We start from the raw sequence: 24,718 nt of genomic DNA on the forward strand, positions 1-24,718 counted from the left end.
TTAGTCATCTCCACAGGACCACATACCCATCTGGGATGAGATTACAGAATTGTACATGATTTCTACCATTACAGAGGATGGGAGGGCCCCTCCATGGACTTAACTTATGTGAGCAATCCAGGTCTCAACCCTGTAACTAGAAAGCTAAAGAGATCAGTTCCTCACCTGAGAAAACTGGGCAAAGCTGCGATCTGAAAACAAGGGTACATGTCCCAACAGCTCATGGCAGATGTCACTGAAAAACAGAAAGCACAGAGCTGGGAGGGGAGGAGGGTTATCCGCCATGCTGGACTCGGTCTTTCTATGTGAGAAGTGTGCAGGAAGAAAGGAAGCAACTCACTCACTCTTGCCACCTCATTCCTAAGAATAAGTGGCATGTGAAGCCTGGGATCAGTTGAGACAAAGTACAAGAGAAAAGGAAGAAGGGGAAAGAAAAGTAAGGGAAAGGGGCAGGCACAGCAGCCGGGGGGTCTCAGCTGTATGCTCGGTAGGATGCAGAACAGAAGAGCCAATGGGCATCCTCTCGTACACCTGAGCGAGCTGTGGGTCAGCTGTGCCCCATCCCAAGTCTTCTCCTTGGTACTGACATCCCTGGGCAAATACAATATGCTCAGGGAGGGAATCTGCACTCCACCTCCCAGGAGGGAAGAGTATGAAAGGAGCACTGCCAGCTTTTCTCTGTGTGCTTCCCACAGTCTACCCCATGAGGAGCAGTGCCTTCTCTGATGGAAGTATTTGAGAATAGAAGAGGAAATCCATTCTCAGTTTAACCCTTTCTACCCTTTCTCTCTTCACTGTCCACACAGGAGCACATTCTGGTCTGCTTTTGGCATGGGAACTAAATAATATTAATAGTAATAATAGTAATAATATTCTGGAGTCAGAGAAGAAAACGTACATTTATTTAACACTTTATGTGCCAGGCTTATTAGGAACATGTCTTTTCTGATTTATAGTAATGAACTTTGTGGGCAGAAAAAGATCATTTTGGGTGTCCTGCTGACTTTTTATATAAATTGCTTAAGTTCTATCTCTAGTCAGAAGGTGGCTAAAAGTAAGAAGCATAACGGCCAGTCATTTTCTACCACCAACTGAGACACAATCTTGGCAAAGAGAGATTAGAATCACACAGATGTTTATCTTCAGGAGGTGTTGAAATAGCCTGGCCATCCCTTCTTCCTCTTCTCCTTTGGACCTTTGTAGTTCTGACTTCTGCAGTTTCTTTGCAGTCTGAATTCTCATTCTCTCATTCAGAGCAGATCTGACTCTTTGATTCACAAGATGCCCAAATCTCAAATCAGTACAGTCTGGACAGAGGAACTCCCCAGAAGAGATGAGTTTCTCTCTTAGTACTATCATCAAACAATCCAGGCAACCGGTCCTGTGGACCCGCCCACGGTGAACCCAAACCTTATTCCTGGAGCAGGGAGAGATGGACTCACTGTGGCTGGCAACTAGTAGCAGGACAGTACTCACGGTTCAGGTGTATACATGGGCTTGGACCCATGTCTGATGTACTGAGTGCAGTGAAAGACTCGAAAGGCCAGGCCACCCAAGAAATCCCGAGAGGAAAGCAGGCCAGCCACAGGTCGGAGGCGGAAACCAGTGCAAGCTGGGAAGCAAAGGAGAAGAAAATTCAACGCCTCATCACTGAAAGCCTGAAAACCTTTAGGTATGGAAGCAGTACCCTCAGTTGTCCAGGAGCATGGGCGTGGATAGCCAAGCAGAACTGGCTTCAAGTCTATGCCCCAGTATTTTCTAGCTGAGTGATTTGGTTCAAATAACTTCACTTCTCTGAGCCTCAGTTTTCTCATCTGCAAAATGTGGACAGATATTTCTTAGGGTTATTGTGAGAATGAGAAGAGCTAATAAACATAAAGTACTGAACACAGAGCCTAGTACATTTGAAACATCCAATAAATTTAGCTTTCATTAATGTTTGTTAGGGGGGACCACTTATTCCCTACTTCTCGTGTTTCCAGAGTGCGGAGGGAATTCGCACTCCACTTCCCAGGAGGGAAGAGTATGAAAGGAGCACTGCCAGCTTTTCTGTATGTGCTTCCCACAGACTACCCCATGAGGAGCAGAGCCTTCTCTGATGGAAGCATCTGAGAAGAGGAAATGAACATTCTCAGTTTAACCCTTTCTGCCCTTTCTCTCTTCACTGTCTACACGGGAGCACATTCTGGTCTGCTCTTGGCCAGGCAGTGGGCGACACACTGTGCCAGTGAATTGGCAAGTAAGGTTACCGAATCGAGGGGTGAACTATGAGGAAGTCCATTTTGCCTGCACATCTATACCACGTTCTCCAAATAGCTTTTATCAGTGATAAAGCTGACGTTTTGACCACCCATCTCTCTGGTTCCTCTATCTGTCTCTCAATTTGTTTCAAACTTGGTAGAGTAATAACAGTGATCATGATGATAAAAACAGCTAACACAAATAATACCTGCCATATGTCAGACACTGTTCTAAGCACCTTATATATACTAATGAATCCTCGTAATAACTCTCGGGGGTAGATGCTCTCATTAGCTTTAGTTTACAGATGGAGAAGCTGAGACATACAGAGGTTGAGGCTCTTGCCCAAGGTCATAGCTACCAGCAGTCTGGCTTCAGAGTCTGTTTCCTTAATTACTACTCTATACCTCCCCAGCTGCTAGTATTATTGTTTTATTCTTGTTATTGGCCACAGCAACATGAGTTATCAGCCAAAGAATGTCTTTAAGACCCTATTGCCCCTCCGCTTATGTGCCCTAGACCTTCAGGCTGAAGTTTGATCTGCTTGGGCCCCACTCCTCACTTTATCTGAGAAGTAAAGACTCTAAATGGAAGGGATTCAGCTCCCACTCCCCTCCCATGCTGGGTAGTTTCCCTGGCTTCTTGCCCCCGAGCTGGCCATGCCATCTCCGCATAGCTCAGAGGCATAGAAAACTCTTTATTTCTATAAGCCTGTGGTCAGTCTTCCTACTTTCCCTCATTTTCTCTGGCACACAGTAGGTGTTTAATATGTGTTAGCTGACTATATTGATTTTGCTGAATTAACACCTCCTGGCAGAAAGAGAAATACTTATCTCCCCTGGAAATGGTGGGCAGAAGCCCATCAACCCAGTAACATTTACCCTCTGAGTTACTCAGATTCCAATTCAGCCCAAATTCAGTGAGCACCCACTGTACCTAGTGCATAGCACTACGCCTTCACATTCACGACCTCATTTCATTCTCACAATTTCCCTATGAGAAAGGCTAAAAATTTAGGCTGACCGTCTCCATTGGACAGATGACTAAACTGAGGAAGGCTCTCCCAACCAGAGAGGGTCAGAGCAGGATTCATACCAGATGCATGGACTTAGAGCTCAGGTCTCTTGGTACAAATAGCACATTTCATTTTTTTTAATTTTGTTTTTTTACTGAAGTGTAGTTGGTTCACAATATTAGTTTCAGGTGCACAGTACCTGAAAGTGATTCAGTTATACATATACATACACATATGTATTTTTTTCAGATCCTTTTCCATTATATGTTATTACAAGAAATTGAATACAGTTCCCTGTGCTGCACAGTAGGTCTTTGTTGTTCATCTATTTTATATATAGTAATGTGTGTCTATTAATCCCAAACCCCTAATTTATTCCTTCCCCAACATTTCTTACACAAATACACACTGCAGCCAGCCTGTAAGACAGCCGGAGCTGTAAGGAGAACCCTGACTAGGTACCCTGGACTTTGAGTATAAAAAATAAAATACTTTCCAGGAACATAGCTATGCAAAATCCTTGCCTAACGGTTTCTCTTGGATGAGACTGGACTAGCAGTGGCAGCTCGAGGGGAGGCAGAGCCCGGCAGTGCAATTCTGCTTTTCCTGAGAGACTCAACCTGCCCGCATCAGCACAAACACACCCACACTCACCTGAATTTACTTCTCTTCCCCTTCTCACCCCACCCTCCAAATCTTTTGACCCTGAGGAGGACTTACTCTGCAGAAATTGAGAGACATCTTCCAGCTGGGGGATGTTGTCTTCGTGGAAGCCACAGTACTTTTCCAGAAGTGGGAAAATGTGATTGTGCTCGTAGCAAGCATGGGTTTTATACAAGGACTTCAGGGTCCTGAACACCGTCCCCCATGTTTTCTTTTCTTCCTCCATGTATTCCACTCGAGGGATGGGCTCCCCACTAGGATACAGATATGAAATTTTTGTCTGCAATAGGGCAGGTGCAGAGTAGTGGATGAAGGAGCTTCAGCAGAGGGAGACGGGTCCAGAGCTTGTGAGCTGCCGTCCCCAGACCACAGCCGATTTCATAAGTTATTTGAAAGAGGCTAATTCCACTTCTTGATATAGGAAACATTTGTGTGATTTGGTTAGGCAAGGATGCAAGCTCTTGCCTCCCCAATCGCCCCAAGGATTTCCTCTCACTTTGGGAAATCAGTTGGCTTTTCTGCTCTCCTGTCTCTCCAATTATTTCCCAGTGTGGAAATTCACTTACTTTCAGAGGCCTGTAACATAAATATGTAAAGTAGCAAGTGCAGATAATAGAAGGGTGGGACAACCAAAGACAGTATCCTCTTTCTCAACAAAGGCAAATCCAAGTTCAAGCCAAACAACATAGTGTTTTTTGTATGGTCAACTAAAACAGTTACATCTGTGGACTAAAGTGGGTTTCATATATATACCATGAATTTTAAACCTCTTGTTTAGTGGGCATGCAATTGCTGGATATGTTTCTATCCCTAGGAAGTTAATAAAGGTATTTAAATGCATGCTAGGTATAAGATCCACTTACCTAGCATCACCACTATGATGTAACAAAACTACAGGGAGCTTATTAAAGGACGTATGTTGGACCCTGCCCCACAGATCTGAGCCTGTGGGGGAGGGGAGGGCCCAGACATCTGGATTCCAATAAGCTCCCAGGTGGTACGCTATAATTAGTCATTAGTTCAAAAGGTCCCTTTGAAAACCGTCTAAGAGTGAGCTATGTTCTGAACAGCAAAAACAAATGAAAACCAAACAAAGCCTGACTTCAGAGACCAGTGACTGTTCTCTGGGCCGCAGGCCTGTTCCCCAATAGGGAACACAGAGTCTGGGACAGGGCGAAACTGTTTACCTTAGAATTATGGATCATCTTTAGGCTCCAAACTAGGTCCCTCTTGCCCTTTCAGAGTTGTAGCTCATCCAAGGACATTAAAGCAAAGTAATTGTTATGTTCCACAGAAAGATGGGCAGGGATTAGGGGAAAAAGATTTTTTGCTCAAGTGTTGACAGCCAGTCTAGCTCAGAAGGTTCTATGATGGCCAGTAGGGCCTGAGAAAAGATCAGATTATCTGCCTATGGATGTGCCCCTGTTTCAGGGCTACGTGCTGATGAAGGAAAAGTACAGGTTTTGGAAACTAGTGGACATGGGGGTCATTGCCTAGCTGAATGGCCTCGGGCAACTGAGTAAACCTCTCTGAGCCTAATCTGTACAGCCATTCTGTGGGCTAATAACAAGTAACTGTTTGGAGGGTGTGGAGGAGACAAGTGAAATGCTATGTATAAAGTACCTAACATTAATGTTGACAAATAATACCATTGCATATGTGATAACTATCATTATAGTTGAGTCTTACTTGAACAGAAAGGTATCTGCTATTTCTGCTACAAATTTTCGAGAGATAGTAACATCCTGGGCACTGAGATGGCTCCCTGGTTGACATTTGCTGTGCCAGGCGTTCAATATCCATTCCCATTCTTCCAGTAAAGCACCTTCTCCTGTCGCAGTCAGGTGAGAGGAGACTCCACCCCTCCTACCTTCAGAGGTGGGCATGTGACCAGGCCTGGCCAATTAGAGTGCCTCATTTCCCTGGCCACAGTCACTGACTGAGAGATGGGCCCATGTCCTAATCAGAGCCAGTGAGACTCAATGAGAGAACTTTTAGTTGATCCTGTTTGAAAGAGACAGAACCTCTAGTCAGGTTGCAGGGTCAGCCTGGCGGTGCTGTGGTCCACCTCCAAGAGAGATGAGGCCAATGCCTCAGAGCAAGGCCACTTCAGGGGACACCAGAGTCAGGGGGAGGGACAGAGAATGAGGTGCCGAGTCCCAGATCTACCTGTGCCTTAACTACTCCCCTTAAACTTTTCACTTCTAGGAGCCAATAAAATCCCTCTTTCTGTTTGAGTTGAGTTGCAGCTGAAAGATAGAAACTTTTATAATCCAATTAGTGTATTCTTAGATAAAATTTTAAAGCCCACCCCCACCCCAGTAACACAATCAAAACCTGCTAGAGCTGCCTTCGAGGTGGTTGCAGATATAATTCCCAGTTCCATCTCTGACTTACCACTTTGAATCTTCACTATCATATGGTCTCCTAGGTCTCGTTCATTCATTCATTCATTCATTCAGCAAATATTTATTAAACACCCACAGTGCTCTGGGAACACAGCAGTGAACAAAACAGTCAAAAATCCCTGCCATTTACAACGAAATGTTATTTAGCATAAAAAAAGGAAGGAAATTGTGCTGTATGCAAACATATGGATGAACTTTGAGGATATCATGCTCAGTGAAATAAGGCAGTCACAGGACAAATACTGCAGGATTCCACTTACAAGAGGTATGTATTACACACACACACACACACACACACACACACACACACGCACACGCACACGCACACGCACACACACATATATAAAAGAGAGTCAAACACAGAGAAGCAGAAAGTTGATTGGATGTTGCCAGAGGCTGGGGGGAGGGAAAAATTGAAGGTTGTGGTTCAACAGGTAGAAAATTTCAGTTCTACAAGACGATTCATTTCTGTAGATCAGCTGTACAGTACTGTGTCTAAGGTTAATACTGCTGTATCGTACGCTTAAAAATGTGTTAAGAAACTGGATCTCGTGTTAAGTATTCTTACCACAATAAAAAGGAAATACCCCTGCCCTCGTGGAGCCTACATTTCTAATGGGTAGGAAACAGAAAATCCACACAATTCAGTTAGGCGGTGATAAGTGCTATGGAGGAAAAGAAGGGCAACGGTATAGACTCAGAAAGGAAGGAGGGAAACCAGCAGAGAGTGGAAGAGTCGATTCTCCTTATTTGCCGCAGTTCTGTTCATAAAGTTACCATGAACTCTGAGCGGATACGGAACCGCTGCTCCAGGGGAAATGCAGGAATAGGGCCATGACATTTTCAGCTCACTTCACCTAACCTTGTCTTGTGTGCGCTTCTGTTTTATGATGCCTTGTTTAATGTATAGGGTCGATTCACTCACACTGAACTCACAGCCGACAGCACTACAACTCAGGCCTGAAGGAAGCCAATCTAACACGCTTTTTCTCCGTTAGAAGCATGAAAGCCTTCCTGCACTTAGAAACGCTAGACAGCACGTTAGCAGGATGTTGGAGGGCCATTTTAAACAGCACAATTACCAACAGAAAGAACAAAAATTCAACAAATGTGGCTCTAAAGAGACCGCAAAGGGAACACTTGTTTACAGTAGAAGAGCTGCAACAAGAAGGCGGCGTTGCCTTGTTTGACCTCGGCTGGGAACTTGTGCATCAGGGGACTCACATTTTTCCCTGCTCCGTGCATCTCTGGGAATGTATGTGAGAGTGCCCCAAGTCTGGGAGTCTCAAATTTAAGCAAGTAGTCTTTAAATAAGGAGAATCAACTGTACCAGATACTGAGATAAAGGACAATTTCAAAGGAGGAAGGACTAGTAAGTAGCATCAAAAGTTCAAAAGCGATGAGCTAAGATGAGGCCAGAAATCGGCTTTGAATTGAACAAGCTCAGTCGCTAACGAGTCACATGACCCTAAGTACAGCATTTAACGATTTGGGACTCATTTATGAGAGATGGAAAACTGACTAGAATTTCTTGGACATTCCTCCCAGGACCAGCCATCTCTGGATGGTTTTCAGTAACAAATTTATCTCATCTAATGACCATCCAGGATCGTGAAGCTCTCAACCAATTTCATGCTTCTTCATCAGGTGCAATATTTTCTATGGAAGGGAGGTTGGGGAAGATCATTTCCCCCAAATATCAACAGCCAAGAAGGAGTGTATGTACTGCATAAGCAGCTCTTGCGTTGCATGGCGAAGTGTGGTCTCCTGACTCGGAGAGTCCCAGACACTCAGGGAAGTGCCTGAGAAGGACTTTCCAGTTAAACAAGACTGATTTCCAAACCAGATCATGCCGCCTACTAGTTCTACGACTTTGGCAAGTTACTAAACTGTTTTAAGCTTTTAGTTTTTCCATCTGAAAAAGGGGCAGTTATTATTAAGACTAAATGAAATAATATCAACAAAGCATTTAGTGAAGCCCCAGACATAGCAAGGAGATTATTGACTGTCTCCTTAACTATCTGAAGATTACTACTGACTATCTGAAGAAGGATACCTGATTGGATGATGTCCAACTGACCATGCTGGGGCCAAGGTGGGGACAAGGGAGAGAGGTCTCCACATTCTGTGCTTCCTGCGTGCCACTAGCCGAGATCCAGGTGGGCCTAAATCTGATCTAGGGCAGCACTGTCCTGGATCCCTCTACTACCAGGGCTCATTCAAGAAGGGAACTTTTATCATTTTCCCTGGAAGTCCTTCCCTTTGGAGGGTAGGTTTTTATTCAGTATACACAGCCCTAGCATGTCCTTTATCTCCCCCACAGCCTGTCAAAGATGTTGAAGTACCATAACCTTGGTGTTCTGAACAACCTGTCAGTTTCTTCCTGAGCTCATCTTTTCTCACACCTTCAAGTCAGGTCCCCAAATACCAAGTTTCCCAGGGGAGCATTTCTGTAGGCCCCAGGACTCAAATTAGCAAAACAGTTCTCTTCCCAAATAATATATTTGCTATTTGCATTTTCCTTTGGCTAAAATCTGATAGAGGAGGAGCACAGAATCCCAGACAGAAAAAGATAAATTCATCCTAAAATTGCCCTTGGCAACTGGGTCAGATCAGATAAAAGTAGAATGCTGAGGCTTGGCTTGCCTGAAACCTCCAACGATTCACTATTTCAGTAAAGCAGCCAACTCCCTCTTGAATGTAAATAATTCTCTTTTTCCTTCTTCCCTGTCTAACGTGGAGAATACCAGAGGCTGTTTTATTTGGGACTGAAGGCTTTTATCATTACTTCAGACATCACTGCGTAATTACACAACAAGGCTTGAGAGAGGGCTGGGCCCCGGCACAGTGGGTAATTCTGTTTTGTCTAGCAGCAATTTTTTTAAACGTGTTATTAAAGGGAGGGTTTAAACACACACACATACATTCACAGATGCACACATACATACAAATACACACACAAGGCAGGATTCTCTATGCTGGTATTTTCCAACCCTGAGGAAGGGAGAGGCAGGCTAGAAGTGTGCTCCTCCCCCCACCACCCCAAAACAAGCAGAGCAGACTTACTGTCGATAGTTGTAGGCAATGTCAGCAAATTGCTTCCGTCTTGCTCGGTATACAGGATCTTTAAAACCCTAGGAGAAAGGAGACATTTGATTTCTCCAGGCTTTGGTGGGAGAGACCTGGCATATCAATGCATGCTTTGAATGGGAACCCTTGAGCTCTGACAGCACATCTCTCCTTTTTTTGATTATACTCTGAAAATAAAGTCTCAGTTAAACTGAGGGTAAGCTCTCCCACCAGATATTGTGAGTGATGCAGTGTTAGCAACACTTTCAGTTCAGTGTGAGCCTCTACCCTGGGATTCCACCAAGTGCAAACGGTATATAGAAATTTACAGTTTAGAGAAATTGCATCTACAGCTTGTAAGTTTGCTAAACTAGGGCAGAGTTAGTAGGATAAATGTCTATGAAGAAGATATACAGTAGCCACTAAATTCCTGACCGATGGTAGGTGTCTAACACTGCCTCCTAACTTCTTGGTAGGCAAACAGGTACATGCTTACTGCTATTGCAATTTAAAAAAAAATACCATTTATTGAATGTCTACTCTGTGCCAGTCTATGTGTGCTAGGAACTTATTTTATCCATAGCTCTCACAACAAACATGTGAGGTAGACCAGTATGATTATCCCTTTCTTTTCAGAATAAACAGTGGCTTGGAGAAGCTGAGCCAAGTAAAGGGGAAGCCAGGACTGGAATCACCCAGTTCCATGCTCTTTTCACTTCACTTCAGTAAATGTCAACCTTTACAACTTGGCAGGGGCTCAACTAACTGAGATTCTACCTCAGTACATAAAAAGGATGATCATAATTTCTCCTCTGAGGCTAACTTGCAGACAGCCTTTTCCCAAACATTTGTAAGCAGCACATTTCTGAGTGGAAAGAAGCCAAGTGTGTTTTTCAGTGTTTGGGGTGGGGGGAAGGTCACATCCTTGAGTTGCAGATGATCCCAGTTGGTTAAAAGGGCATTTTCCTTATGTTTTCTTCTTGGAATTTTATGGTTTCAGGTCTTTTATTTAAGTCTTTAGTGCATTTCAAGTTCATTTTTGTAAATGGTGTAAGATAGGGGTCTAATTTCATTCTTTTGCATGTGAATATCCAGTTTTCCCAAAACATTTATTGAAGAGATTATCCTTTCCCCATTGAGTATTCTTGGCTCCCTTGTCAAATATTAGTTGACTTATATGTGCGTGAATTTATTTCTAGGCTCTTGAATCTGTTCGTTGCTTAGTCTGTTTTTATGTCAGTACCATACAATTTTGATTACTATAGCTTTATAATACTGTTAGAAGTCAGGAAGTGTGATTCCTCTAGCTTTGTTCTTCTTTCTCAGGATTGCTCCTTGACATTGGTCTAGGGAATGAATTTTTGGATATGACACCAAAAGCACAAGCAACAAAAGCAAAAGTAAATAAGTGGGGACTACATCAAACAAAAAAGCTTCTGCACAGCCAAAGAAATAGTTAAAGTGAAAAGGCAATCTATAAAGTGGGAGAAAATATTTGCAAACTACACATCAGATAAGGGGTTAATATCCTATATATAAGAAACTCATACAACTCAATAGAAAAAAAATCAAATAATCTGATTTTAAAATAGGCAGAGGATCTGAATAGTTAGGCATTTTTCCAAAGAAGATACACAAATGGCCAACAGAGACATGAAAAGATGTTCAACGTGACTGATCATCAGGAAAACCCAAATCAAAATCGCAATGAGATTATCACTTCATACCTTTCACAACAGCTGTTAGCAAAAAGACAAGAGAAGAGTGTTAGCAAGAATGTGGAGGAAAGGTAATCTCTGAGCACTACTGGGTGAATGTAAATTGGTACATCTACTTTGGAAAGCAGTATGGAGGTTCCTTGAAAGATTAAAAATTGAGCTACCAAATGATCCAGCAATCCTCACTTTTAGGTATGTATTCAAAGGAAATAAAATCACTCCCTTGGAGAGATGTCTGCACCTCCATGTTCATTGTAGCCTTGTTCAAATAGTCAAGACACAGAAACCTAAGTGGTCACTGACAGATAAACAGATAAAGGAAATGTGGTATAAACACACAGTAGAATGTCATTCATCCATAAAAAAGAAAGACCTTCGGACAACGTGGATGGAACTTGAGAGCATTTTACTAAGTGAAGTAAGTCAGACAGAGAAAGATGAGTACTATATTATCTTGCTTATACGTGGAATCTATAAAAAGCCAAACTCATAGACAGAGAGTAGATCGGTTGTTGCCAGGGGATGAAGAGTGGGAGAAACAAGGAGATGTTGATTAAAGGGCTAAACTTCCAGTTATAAGATGAATAAGCATGACGTTTATTGTTAACCATACTGTTTCAAATACTTGAAAGTTGCTAAGAAAATAGATCTTAAAAGTTTACACCACAGGGGAAAAATGGTAATTATGTGAGGTGATGGAAGTGTTAACTGACCTTATTATGGTAATCATTTTGCAATATATACGTGTATCAAATCAGCATGTTGTGTACCTCAAACTTACACAATGTTATATGTCAATTATATTTCATGAAAGTAAGCTAAAGGGTCATTTTCTTCCCCAAAGTGACTGTAATCTGAATTTTAGCAAGACAAGACACCAGTGTCAGTGTAGAACTTTGCTTTGTTCCTGCCAAGCATTTTCCAATAAGCCATGCTTTCCATCACTTGAGCTTGCAATTTCTCTGTCCCACCAGGCGGCCAAACCGAGGCATTAACAAATCGAAAACAAAGGCCTGTGTCATGGAGAGTAATATTTAAAGAATATTTTTAGAGGACAGATACTCCCTGACTTTCAGATACTGTTTTCTGTTTGTTTGTTTCTTTGTTTGATTGGTTGGTTAGTTGGTTATTTTTGTTTGTTTTTTTAAATCTAGCTCTACCAATAATTTTAAAGAACCAAGCATTCATGTATGTAATGTAATTTTGCCTGAGAATCCATAGCATTGAGTCTGGCATATATAGAAAGAACTACAAACACCTGTGGATAGAGGCAAGGAATAAAGAAAGGATAAGGGGGAGGAAGAGATAAACAGAGGGAGGGAGGGAAGAAAGGAGTTTCCTGTTTTGTTTCCCAGGATGTATTTTTAGAAATATAGAAATCTCAATGTTTCCCACTGGAAAAGTAAAGTGAAATTACCATACATTTTTAATCCCCAAACTAAATCCCAGATAAATGACATGGTTATTACAAGTAGAACTATAGTGTTTACTCTAGAGCATTGAACAGCTTTGAATCATTAATTACAGGCAGGAAAGCTTAGGCATCTTCAAACTTAAAACCACTACTGGCCTCACTTTTACTGGGTAAAGATAAATTGCTTTTGGATGATACAGTAAGAAAACTGGACTCTGTCATTTGATTTCCAGGCAGCACCAACACACCCTTTTAGGAACCTATCTACTGGGCTAAATGAAGACTACATCTCCATACTTAGGACTCAAAAGAAAACATTAATGTTTGTCAACCATTAATGTTTGACCTTGGCAGTCATCCTCACCTACCAGTCTTATTTAACACTCATAGCTTTTTCTACTCCCTAAGTATAAAGTATAGACTTTTGCACTGGCAAGATGCCTTGGATAACATCCATTTTTATTTTTTGATCTAGATACGAACAAAGTGAAATCTACAGAGTCATCTGCCCATGGGTGCTTCACTGCAGAACCAGCACCTTGACTTGAGTTTTCTGGTCCTACCCAGGTGGTGGGTGAGGTTTGAGGGTTGAGACAGGTAACCAGGGAAACAAGTGAAGAATTCCTCAACCAGTGGCTTTCCACTTCATCATCACTTGCAGGAATGGGATGCCCATGACAATTTTTCTTCCCCATTTGGCTCTTTATGGTTAATCTTCAACGTACTTTGTCTAGGAGCTTAAAGATTTTTCCATCAGTGAAAAAAAAAAGCTTGATATAAAATTGTATATCCAGTAGGTATCAACTATGGTTGAGGGGTTATATAAATAGTATGTAAATGAAATGATGGAATAAATACACCAAAATCCAATAAATGGTATGAAAATGGGAACTGTTTTATCCTTCTATTACTACTTATGCCTTTAAATTTTTCTACTATGGGTGTGGATTTCTTTTATAATTTGAAAAAAAAAAGCAAGATAATATTAAAATCCATCTCAAATCATTATGGGAAGTGGCAGCAGATTATACTTGAGATACATCCACACAGCCATATACAATATACGACACAGGTTTCCTGTACAGGAAGGATTCTGACCATGGTCCTTTCCAACTCAAAAGTTTCTAAGAAGTTCATTATCAGCCTGCAAAGGGACCCCACCCACCAGGAGGCATGGCCTGTTGCCCTCAGCTACCAGTGAACAAGCTCTGCGTCCTCAGGGACCTGGCCTTGCACCCCCCAGGCTGCCAGAGGGCCACAGGGCTTTGGCAGCCACACGGAACACACTCGGAATGAAGTGACAGTTGGCAATGACTAATCATCCTGTCTCAATTTAGACTAATAGCAGCAATTTCAGTGGCACTGCATGTAATTTATTTATAATCATCCTGTCTCAATTAAGCTAATAGCAGCACTTTTGGTTGCACTGCGTGTAACCAAGTATGTTTTGACAGGAAAATATATTGTTCGCGGAGTGGTGAGGGAGGGTGGGAAGAGAGGAGGAGAGGGTGGGAGAAAGTGGAGAGAACGCTGCAGGATGCAAAGCTGTAACATCATGTGCGGTCCACGTGCAATCGGTTTTCCTAATGGAAGCATTTTTTGTGACTGGGGTGTTGAAGTGTGCGATTGTGCTTTAGTGGCGATCTCGGGGAGAGGGTAACTATATGGAAAAGCCTTCTGAGTATTCTTCTAGACTGGGATCTTGTTTTGTCATTTCTTAATATCATGGCTGAGGTTAAACCTCAGAAATGCCATCTTTAGACTAGTGAGAAGAACAAGGGTTTTGAAGTCGGACAAGCTGGCTTGGACTACTAACCCATTCAGTGTGTAGAAGCATGGCCTGAGGGTGGTCAGTTCACCTCTCAGGCCCCTGGTTTCCTCATCAGTAAAACAAAACTGTTAATGGTAGCTACCTCACAGTGTTGGGTGGATTAGATTAGGTGATGTAAGCAGAGCATCAAGGAAAATTGCAAGTACAGAGGAGAGACTCAAAAACTGATGCATTTGTGCAAAATGGTGGGAAATTCAAAAGCTGAGAAGTCTTGCTCAGAATATAAAAAGGATATACTCTGGAACAGTTCACCGAGTCCCATCACCCATCCCTTGGCTTTTTAAATAGGATCTATTGCTATTTATATTCAATCTAGGGCAATAATAAGAGGTTTCCTACATCTTATCAGTCTCACACCAACTAGAGGAAGGATGGGACACAGGAGACAAGAAGTTCAAAGCAGTATTTTTAAAGTATCTGCTATTGCTATCCTGTAGACACTGGCCAAAGATTTGCAAGTCAATAGGCAAGGACAGCCCTGACCACACCTCCCCTCTCGCCCACTCTGCATTGCTGGCCATGGTCACCACCAGTAAGGCCAAGAAAAGTGTTCTGGAAAAGATCTGGACACCTGATTGCCCAAGCCAGTAACCTGGGAATTAATCGTTTTACGTCTCTCCTCTTCTCTTCCTTCACATTCGGTAATCAGCTTGTCTGTGCCTAAAATAAGGTTCTAGAATACAGCACTTCTCCCTTTGGTCATGATTTTTTTTTTTTCATAGACTACTGTTTGGGAACCATGCCTATGACCCTTCACTTGTATAAGTCCAGTGAAGTAGTGAATTTATTTTGATCTGATACCCTGTGTTCAAACGGTAAAACACAGTGCACACGGTTCTACAGGATCAGTGCGAAAAGCTTAGCCTGGGGAAGAGGTAGGTGGAAGGCTTTAGGGAAGACAGGACACATGATTTGGGCCTTAAAAGATGAGTAGTGGTTTGCCAGCAGGGAAAGAAGAGGTAAGAGGATAAGGGAAGTGCCCCAGGTAAAGGAAATGACACGAACAGGAGCACAGAGGCAGCGAAAGGGCCAGAGAAAGGAGGGTCAATTTTAGGGATGGGACTCAAACAGACCCATCTGAGTTCTGCCTGCTCTGCTGTAGCCCGGCCCCCTCTGCCACCCTTTGGGAAGAGCAGACACCCCCCTCTACCCAACGCCTGAAGGCCCCTGGAGGGCAGGAACCATGTCTTACTAATCACTTCAACCCCTTTTCCTTGACATGGCCTGGGACCCAGTTCACATACAGGTGAGGGCCAAAGGGTCCTCTCTGAGATTTCTCCTCTGAAAAGGGGAAAATACAACCTGCCCAGGATGGTTATAACATTTACAGTGTGAAAATGCGGGCAAAGCATTTAGCATGGTGTTTGGCAGACAGTCCACGTTCAAGAAATGTGAGCTCTGAATGTCATTTGCTTGAGACACCTTGGTGGAAGGAAGTCGGGGGAGGGGGGCGAGGGGGCGGGCACGAGACTGGTGGGATGGCTGGGGGGAGGTCAGCTTGCCCATTTCAGTTTCTGATTCCATGACGCTGAAAGGCAGATGCCCGCTACCCTGTGCTTCAGGAAGAATCCTTCCTTGGCCTTGCTTCTCAAAGTAGCTGTTCCCGAGGCCCTGAAGTGAGATGTTGGGTCAGATAGTGCACACTGCCAAGGGCAAGGGGTCATGGAGGAGCCTCAGGAACTCCAGGGGACGGAGAGGAACAGAAGGTCCTTTCGGGAAGAACGCCTTAGCCACTCCTCCCATCAGGCCAGGCCCCTCTGGGAAGCACCCTGGAGGGTTTACTCTGTCCCTGGCCTGTCAGTTCCCAGGATCAGATGAGACGCCACAGGAAGGAACAGAGAGAGCCTGGCCTCCTCATCCAGGGGACCATCTATCTGATAAATTTTGTTTTAATGATAAAATTCATGACACTGAGAGGCCAGGGAGCCAAAGGCATGGGCTGGGTCTGTAAAGAGAATGAATTCCAGGGAGTTTTAAGACCAGCTCTGACTGCCTCTGAGGAGACACAAGAATGAAGGGAGGAACAGGCCGTGTCTGTGGACTGGCCTCCTTCCCCATGGCTCCGGAGGAGCCGGGAGCGCAGCCAGCAGAGAGGACACGGTCAGGGTGGGAGGATGGAGGCTGGCAAGAGGAGAGAACACCCCAGTGGGCCCAGGCCATGCGCTGGATCAAGGGCGGCCAGACAGCTTTTCTAAGAAACGACATCTTTGCAGAAGCTTTCCTCCCAGGGCAGACAGCTCTGAGGCCCCGAGGCAGACCCATCAGCGGGAGTCTAGAGCTGCTCCTGGGGTGGCATCTGCCACCCCGGCTCCACGGGAGTGGGCTGCGTCCTACCCAGGGAGATGGGGCCAGGATCCAAACTTGACTTCTAGTGTTTGGAGGGAGAGGGTATTGAGGAACCTGAAATACAGTTTCTGTCCTTAGACGGAGTAATTTTACAAGTAAGAAGATGCACAGGCAAGAAGCTTCACTGCAGACAGAATTATTGCAAAAGTGGAAGACTGAAAACCTCCAAGCCTGGTTAGTAAGTTATGACACTGCGCTTAAAAAAATATATATAAAATATGTATATATTCACGTGTATATAAAGAAATATTATTTTAGGACAGTGTGGTAATAAGTGATTTTTTTGGTTGGGTTTGTTTTGAAGCTTAGGAGCAGGAGGGAATTCACCTTCGCTTTTGTTTATAAAATACTTTCTCAGTATTAAAAAATGCAGAATAGGACCAAGAGAAAAAAGGGAAATAACCGAGATTATGGGTGATCTTCATTTTCTTCCTCATGCTTTCCTGTATTTTTGAGTCTACTCTAAGGGGTTTACTATTTGAAATGGAACAAGCAACAGCTTCCTAGTTTAAAAGGCCAGCCTACCCCAGAAAGAGCTCTTTGTTGGTCTCTGTAAAAGAGCCTGAATTTCTGCCACGGGCTAGACCTCTGTCTTGAGGTGCTGTGAGCACAGAGGTAAGAGTCGAAGGACCCAAAATTTAGCACCTGACCTTAGGAGAGTCATTTAGTCCTCACTGAATCTGTCTGTAAAATGGGAACATCCGGTCTGCTTCCTGAAAAGAGCTTTTGTGAAGAGAACAGTCACAACTTGCTCAACGGTAAAGACCTCGCAGCTGTGAGGAGAAAACAGACTCCTGACAAAAAGCAGATGCTCCTGCTGAGTCGTAGTAAACATCGGAATGAAGACAGCTTCCAAGTCACTTAAAGACTGAGGAACCGCTTGGCAGGGCAGAGAGTAAGAGACAGTCAGCGTGGTGGTGGCACTTCTCACCTACGGGCTGCTCCTCCCAGGAACCCTCCGCCCTAGAAAAAGGGAATAGATCCCTGACCCTGGTCCTCTGCTCAGAAACTATTATGGGACACAGGACACAGTCCTAGTTCTCTGATATATTAGACCTTTTAAAATCTGACCACAACCCACTGCCCCAGCCTCATCTCCTGACACTCTCACCCTCACCCCTCACACACCAGCCAGCCATTCCCCAAATATTCCGGACACTTTCAGGACTCAGAGCCTTTGCATATGCTGTTCCCTCAGATCATAAAGCCCCTTGTTCCCTTATTTGACTTTCATCCTCAGTTTTTAAAATCCATTTCCAATGCACCACTCCTCACTGCCCCAATGGCACCTGGTAGAGTCGTTAGTTGTTCAGTTCCCCAAGCACTTGATTTAAATCTCTGTAGTTGGACCAAATCAGAAACAAAGATGATTTACATGTGTGTTTTGTGTGATCATGCGTGTGTGTATACACACCACTTACATCCGTATGTGACATAAAAACAGTAGTTTCTGGATGGTGAGTTGTATTTGCTTCAATGATAATAACCATGATGATGATGATGATGGTGATGATGTCTAAGTAGCACTCAATAAATGTTTGCTGTCCAAGCAAACAAAGACACACTGCTCCCAAGGAGGGATGGGAGTAGGGTGGGGAGGGAAGGAACTGACAGACTCTCATCAGGGGGGCTGTGGACTCACCGGGTGATCTGCATCCAGTTCTGCTCCGTAGCTAAGAATCTGATTGGCGAATCTGTCAAGCTCTTGAATGGTTCTTGGGAACCAAGGCACTGCAACACAGAAAGGGCAAAGTCTTCAGCAGCAGATTAGCAGCAGGTGGCCAAAGGCCTCACCAAGGTCAGAAGCACAGGATTAGCCCCAATGAGTCAAGTCCATGGTGGTGGCAAGTGGGGTTCCAGATAATCCCTCAAATACTACAGTTCAAAATTTAAATCTCAGTGTCCTTGGAAACTAATTTATTTACTTGTGTATTCCACTTTATTGAAGTATAATTGACAAATAAAATTTTAAGATATTTTAGAGTAGCTCATGGTGATTAGATAGCCATATACATTGTGAAAGGATTCCTTCCATCTAGTTAACATACCCATCACCCAACATATTTATCTTTTGAGCAGGGAGGGGTCTACTCTCTTTGCAAAAGTCAATGATACAAGACAGCATTATCTCCTACAGTCACCATGTTTTATATTAGATCCTCAGACCTTCTTCATCTCACAGCTGAGTCTGTACCCTTTTCCCCACCTCTCCTTATTCCCACCACACCCAGCTCCTAGCACCCAGTTATCTACTCTCTTTCTATGAGTTTAACATTTTTGTTTTTGAAGATTCCACATATAAAAGATACCATGCAATCTTTCTTTCTTTCTTCCTTCCTTTCTTTCTTTGTTTCTCTCCCTCTCTCTCTCCCTCTCTCCCTCCCTCCCTTCCTTCCTTCCTTTTTCCTGTCTAGCTTTATTTCACTTAACACCTTGGAAACAAATATCAAAACACATTCCCAAACATAGTCTCTTTCCTGGAGATTTTCTCAGAATTACCTCAAAATTTATCTCCCTTCCATCTACCATGGTAGAGTGGAGTGGTTTTTGATGGTTTACTGTGGCAGCAGAATATTCCATGTAATATGTGTTCCAGATCTCTTCCAGAATATAAATGAGGTAAAACCACAGCTGTTCTCTTTTTACTTTCCTGATTAAATAATGAACATAAATTGCTTTTGTAAAATAAGAAACAAAAGTGAACACACATACCCACAGACCCACACTTAGGTCCAGGGTTCCAATTCTCTGATTTTGGAGACAAGTGCTCCCAGGGGTCACCCTCACTTAGCTTCACTACCCAGCTGTGTAAAATCCAGATTGAGGAGTGGGCAGGAATCAGATTACTGCTGCTCAATGCCACTAGACCTTTGTGGAGAGATAGTGACCAATCTTCAGTAAAACCCAAATTTAACAAAGCTGGGAAAGACAAACCAGGAAGCTGTCAAATAGATTCTTCTTCCTGTGCAGCTGACTGGAGCGGGGGCTTCTGGACAATAGGAGGTTATATCCTGATGGGAGCCCAGTCTCCTCAGGACCCAACAGGAGGTGCTGTGTTGCTGGAGTGCTGGAGACCTCCTAGCTGCTTTCTTGCTTTGCACAGAGGGTGAGCCCATCTTCCTATCATGTGTCTCCTTCTCATGGACCCCCAGACACCCCAGAAAAATCTTTCGATACCAAAGCCAATTTGAAAGCTACTGGTGAAGTGGAATGACTGCAGTCCAGTAGTCTGGGATTTGACGATGCCCAGCAGTACTTAAAAATCCATGGGCTTGTTCTGAAGCAGCAGCATACCAGAGGAGAGATGGAGTCTGAGTTGTGTGACCTACAATGACTGGGTCCTGCAGGGAGGGACGTTAGGGCGAAGAGCAGGCAGTAGCACCCAAATCTCTGTGGCCTTCGGGAAGGAAGACACACTGGGAGTGGAACTGTCCCCGGAATGAACAGAGACTAGGCCATTCTGGACTGTAAAGTCCATGAAGTCAGGAACCACTAGTGCACTGTTGTTCCCGGTGCATAGACAGAAAAGAGGGAAGAAAGTTTAGGGGAAAAGATGATGAACTTATAGCCATTGAGGTCTGGCTTAGAACCCAGGCTCCAGTGGCCTAATTATCCTCTCTGTGTCTCAGTGAAAATGAGAATAATAGTAACAACAGGAAGAAGAGCAATATTCTCTGAGGTCTTACCATGTGTCAGGCACTGTGTCATTTTCGGTGGAACATCTCCTTTAATCTGGGGATTGCTGCGAGGAGTGAATAAGAATGTAGGCAAAGGGTGCAGCCCAATGTCTGGTCCATAATAGGTAGCTTTCCATCCCATGCCTGTTATTTCTGAATCCGGCCCTGCTCAGGTAGGGCAGAAAAGAACATGCATGCCATCTAGTGGCCAGACTGGGGAACTGTCATCCATGGTCTACACAGAAGTGCATCAGACAGGAAGAGCTGCATTCCACCAAAACAAGATGCTTCTCTGAATAGCATTAGTAAAGGTCCATTTAGAGATTCATTTCCATAGATCTGAGCTGCTAAACTCTCTACTGCCTATGTTAATGATAAAAACAAACTAACAGAGTATCGCTCCAAATACTTTCCCCAGTATTTGTACTATTGCTGGGTAGTGTTGGTCTCCAGATTTATAAACAAGAACACTGAGGTAGAGAGAGATTAAGTGACAAACCCAAATACACATGCTGTTAGGAAGCAGTGGAGTCAGATGTAAACTCAGAACTCAGGCCAGGCTGACTCTGTGGTCTCAGGTCCAAACCACAAATCCATCCTGCCAGTTATGGGAGGGGGCAGAACATGGTAGTTAGGGGGGCTGGCTGTGAAGCCTGACTGTCTGATTGTCTTTGCAGTTTCCCACCTGGAAGTTTCCATGCCCCAAAGCCCAGCCCACTTCTCCAGATGGGCTCCCTATGGTAGTGATAACAGAAGCAGACGCTATAGTAGTAAGTCCGGCAAATTCTCATATGGTTCTTGCCTTGTGCCAGGCACTGTCCTAAACACTTTACATATACTGCCTCACCCAATTCGTATACAGCCCCATGAGGTAGGTATTATTATTATCCCCATTTTATAGAAGGTGAAACTGAGGAACAGGGAGGGCAAGTCACTTCAGAGACCTCCATGGTCCCAAAAGCTAGACTCTGGAGTCTGGGATGATTCAGCACCATATTCTGCTCACCCAGCATGGAACCTGGCTTCTCACTTCATCAGGAGAATTCTCTCGAAGTTTCCCTTTCTTCTTGAGCCCAGTGCCTTGTTTTGTACAAGGGACCTCTGTGGTCAGCAATGAAAATACAGTCCATTCCCTACCCGGGTTTGGAAGGGCTTGAGAAAGGACATCCTATTGTAGTCAGCCAGGACTCAGGATCTCCTCTGAGACCCTTCCTGTTTCTCTAGAGTGTTGCTGCCCCTGTCACCTCTCTCTGAAGGCATCCTGTCCCAACTCATTCATAGTCTCTCTTTTGCCTGAAAATTATCCATAATTCTGGCAATAATGCTGCCCCCAGAGATAGGGCAAGCCAGCCCTTTCCTGCTGCACCACCTTCTGACTTGAGAGACCCTTCAACTTGCCAAAGGACTTTTCATGAATCTGTACTGAGCACCTGTGACTACCAGGCACTGGATGTTGAGGGGTGAATACAGTGGAGTCTTCACTCCTGTGATGATTCTATTCTAGTGAGGGTAACAAGGCATAAGCACTAAGTAAATTTAAATATATAACCATGCTTGGAAGTTCCTGAAGAAGAAGAAAGCAATGCAAGGAGATGGAGAGGGATGGGGATGCTACTTTATACAACATCCTGTGGCTCCAGACCCCAGGGGGAGGGTCCTGGAGACTTGACAATACGTTGCCACAGCTCAAGGGGATTGGAACAGCCAGAGTCTACCCACAGCTCAGACCTGGTTTCCTGCGGGTCTCAAGGAGAGGCAGTGGTTAAGGGCCTGGACAACAGAGCCAGACAGCCTAGGCCTGAATTCTCTCTGCCCTTACCCTCTGTGGCATCCGCGACAAATTATTAAACGTCCTTGTGCCTTAATCTTCCTATTGGTAAAGTGGGGATGATAAAGTACTACTTTACAGGAAAAACATACATTTAAATGAGTTAAAATGTGTGATTTGCCTGCCTGATACATAGTAAATACAAGTACACATCAGAAATACTGTGGGTTCGGTTCCAGACCACCGCAATAAAGAGACTATCATAGTAAAGCGAGTCTCATGAATTTCTTGGCTTCCCAGTACATATAAAATAATGTCTAAACTATACTGTAGTCTATTAAGTGTGCAATGGTATTATGTCTGAAAAAACAACATACATACCTTAATTTAAAAATCCTCAGTTACTAAAAAATGTAACCATCATCTGAGCCTTCAGTGAGTTACAGTAGTGACATCAAAGATTACTGATCTCGCTCAGGAAAAAAAAAGGTCACTGATCTGAGACCACCATAACAAATATAATAATACAAAAGTCTGAAATATTGATTACCAAAACGTGACACAGAGACACGGTGTGAGCAAATGCTGTTGGAAAAATGACACTGATGGACTTGCCCAGTACAGGGCTGCCACAAACCTTTGTGAAAAACACAAAACCTATGAAGCACAAGAAAGCCAAGCACGATAACAGAGGTGTGAACAGAGAGGTGTGCTATTCCTGTTCAGCTGCAAGCTCCAGGGATGGTTTTTCCTTTTCCTCTGCCCTTAGCTCTACCTAGTGCAGAGAGCACAGAGTCTCCCAGCAAGGCTGGGAAGTCTGCTCCTTAGCTTGTTGTGTACTTGAGCAAGTATTTTATCTCTTGGAGCCTTAGTTCCTTTTGCTACAAAGTGAATTAAAACTGTCTTTCCACATTATTGCATCATTGCATAAATTAAATGCTATAGGAAATGGGACACACCTTAATTAGCAGAGTGGCCAGCCCACAGTAGGTGCTCGATCAATGTTAATCATTAGGATGGAAAAGAGTTTAATGAGGAAGCAGAGGAAGGAGGAGGAGGAGGAAGAGGAGAGGGAGGATTTAAGAAGGGAAACTGGGAAGCAACTTCAGTCCAGCTTTGATATTGACAGGCTTTCTAATCTCGGGCCTCAGTTCTTCCCTGTATAAAATGTGGGCTCTTGGATTCACTTGTTGCTGCAGTTCCTCTTGGGTTTCATATCCCAGCTGTGGAGGGCTGCGGCTGGCCAGAGGACACGTGCAAATATACTTCCAGTCAATCAGCATGTCAACCTCGCTTGTTTCTGGAAGTACAGCCACTACACTTCTTCAGCTCCCAAAATATGTGGCCCCTACATTTTCCCTTTCTCCTCTCACCAAAGAAACAAGGCTTTCCTCCAGATAGAAGCCTCTTTGCCCCAACCTTGGTTCAGAGCTAGGCCGTCTTCCAACTGAACGCCAGAGGGCAGCAGAACCACAATACTTTCAGCTTTGAGTGACTTTTTTTTTTTGCCCCCTCTCTCCTTCAAAGGGAAACACTATGTAGTTGGGCCACATGGCTTGGTTCAGACCTCTTGGTGGGGCGAGAGGGGCGGATCAGAGAACTTGAGAGTTGCAAAGACTCAAAGGATTCAAGTCTTGGCAAAGAAAAGACAAAAGTTGAAGCAGCTTAGCACCCCAGGACCTCATCACAGAGAACGTGAGGGACCCCCAGGCAGCACCGTGAGGCCGTAAGGTGCTCACCCAAGTCCACGGGACTCTGGTGGCTTCTAGGCTCCTGTCATCATCCAGCAAAGGCCCAGAACGCGTGGTGGCTAGTCACATAGATTGAAGCCAGACTGCCTGGGTCCAGATCTCACCTCTGCTACTTTGTGACTTTGAGACTTTGTGCAAATTACTTAACCTTTTTGTTCCCCAGGTTCCTATCTGTAAAACAGCTATCGTAACAGTATGTACTTCAGAGGACTTGAGGATGAAATGAGCTAATGTGTGAACAGAACAGTGCTTGGGGCATAGCAGGTGCTTTAAGAGTATATGGTACCACGCTCAGCATCATTATCATTAGCATCATTAGAGGAGGCCAAGTGATAAGGGGTTGATGGTCCTGGTCCACACTTTCTCCAGGCAGCAGCCCAGTCCTACCTTTGAATTGATTCCTCCCCAGACCTCACTTAACATAAAGGCGTTGTTGCCCAGAGGCCCTGGGTACAGCCTACGTGTCCTCTGGGGTAGGAGGACCCAGGCCAAGCCTGATAGTTAAGAGAAGTAATTCACCAGCTATGAGCTTGAGTAGGGACAAGCAGGGCTTAAAGAAATGAGACCCAGGAGAGGCAAGTCCTGGGTGCTGGAGAATGTGGCGGCAAGAGGCCCAGCTAAGCAGGGCTATGAAGCAAGCAGGGTGAGGACACCAGGTGCTAAAGGCAGGAGACTGCAGAGGTGCCCAGGCAAAATCAGGACCAGGCTGTGACATTTGTACCTACACTTTATATCGTGCACACCCTGGACTTGAAGCCAACAGGTCTGTGACTAAGTTGCATCTCCCCTATCCCTCTCTCCCACTGAGAAAGTCACT

At 44.2% G+C, this 24,718-nt stretch overlaps 1 protein-coding gene across 2 annotated transcripts in view; it reads right to left on the reverse strand.

Annotated features, from left to right (window-relative positions):
- PAH (phenylalanine hydroxylase) overlaps positions 1-24,718 on the reverse strand; it is a 69,345-nt gene that overhangs the window by 12,439 nt on the left and 32,188 nt on the right. For both annotated transcript variants that reach the window (XM_064491657.1, XM_010990023.3), the window contains 5 exons: positions 18,348-18,436; positions 9,394-9,461; positions 3,977-4,173; positions 1,477-1,612; positions 166-235 (listed from right to left, as the gene is read on the reverse strand). In XM_064491657.1, the coding sequence (XP_064347727.1) occupies positions 166-235; positions 1,477-1,612; positions 3,977-4,173; positions 9,394-9,461; positions 18,348-18,436 (560 nt within the window). The remainder of the gene's footprint in view (positions 1-165; positions 236-1,476; positions 1,613-3,976; positions 4,174-9,393; positions 9,462-18,347; positions 18,437-24,718) is intronic.

This window comes from Camelus dromedarius, chromosome 11, assembly GCF_036321535.1.
Source record: "Camelus dromedarius isolate mCamDro1 chromosome 11, mCamDro1.pat, whole genome shotgun sequence".
NCBI classification, from domain to species: domain Eukaryota; kingdom Metazoa; phylum Chordata; class Mammalia; order Artiodactyla; family Camelidae; genus Camelus; species Camelus dromedarius.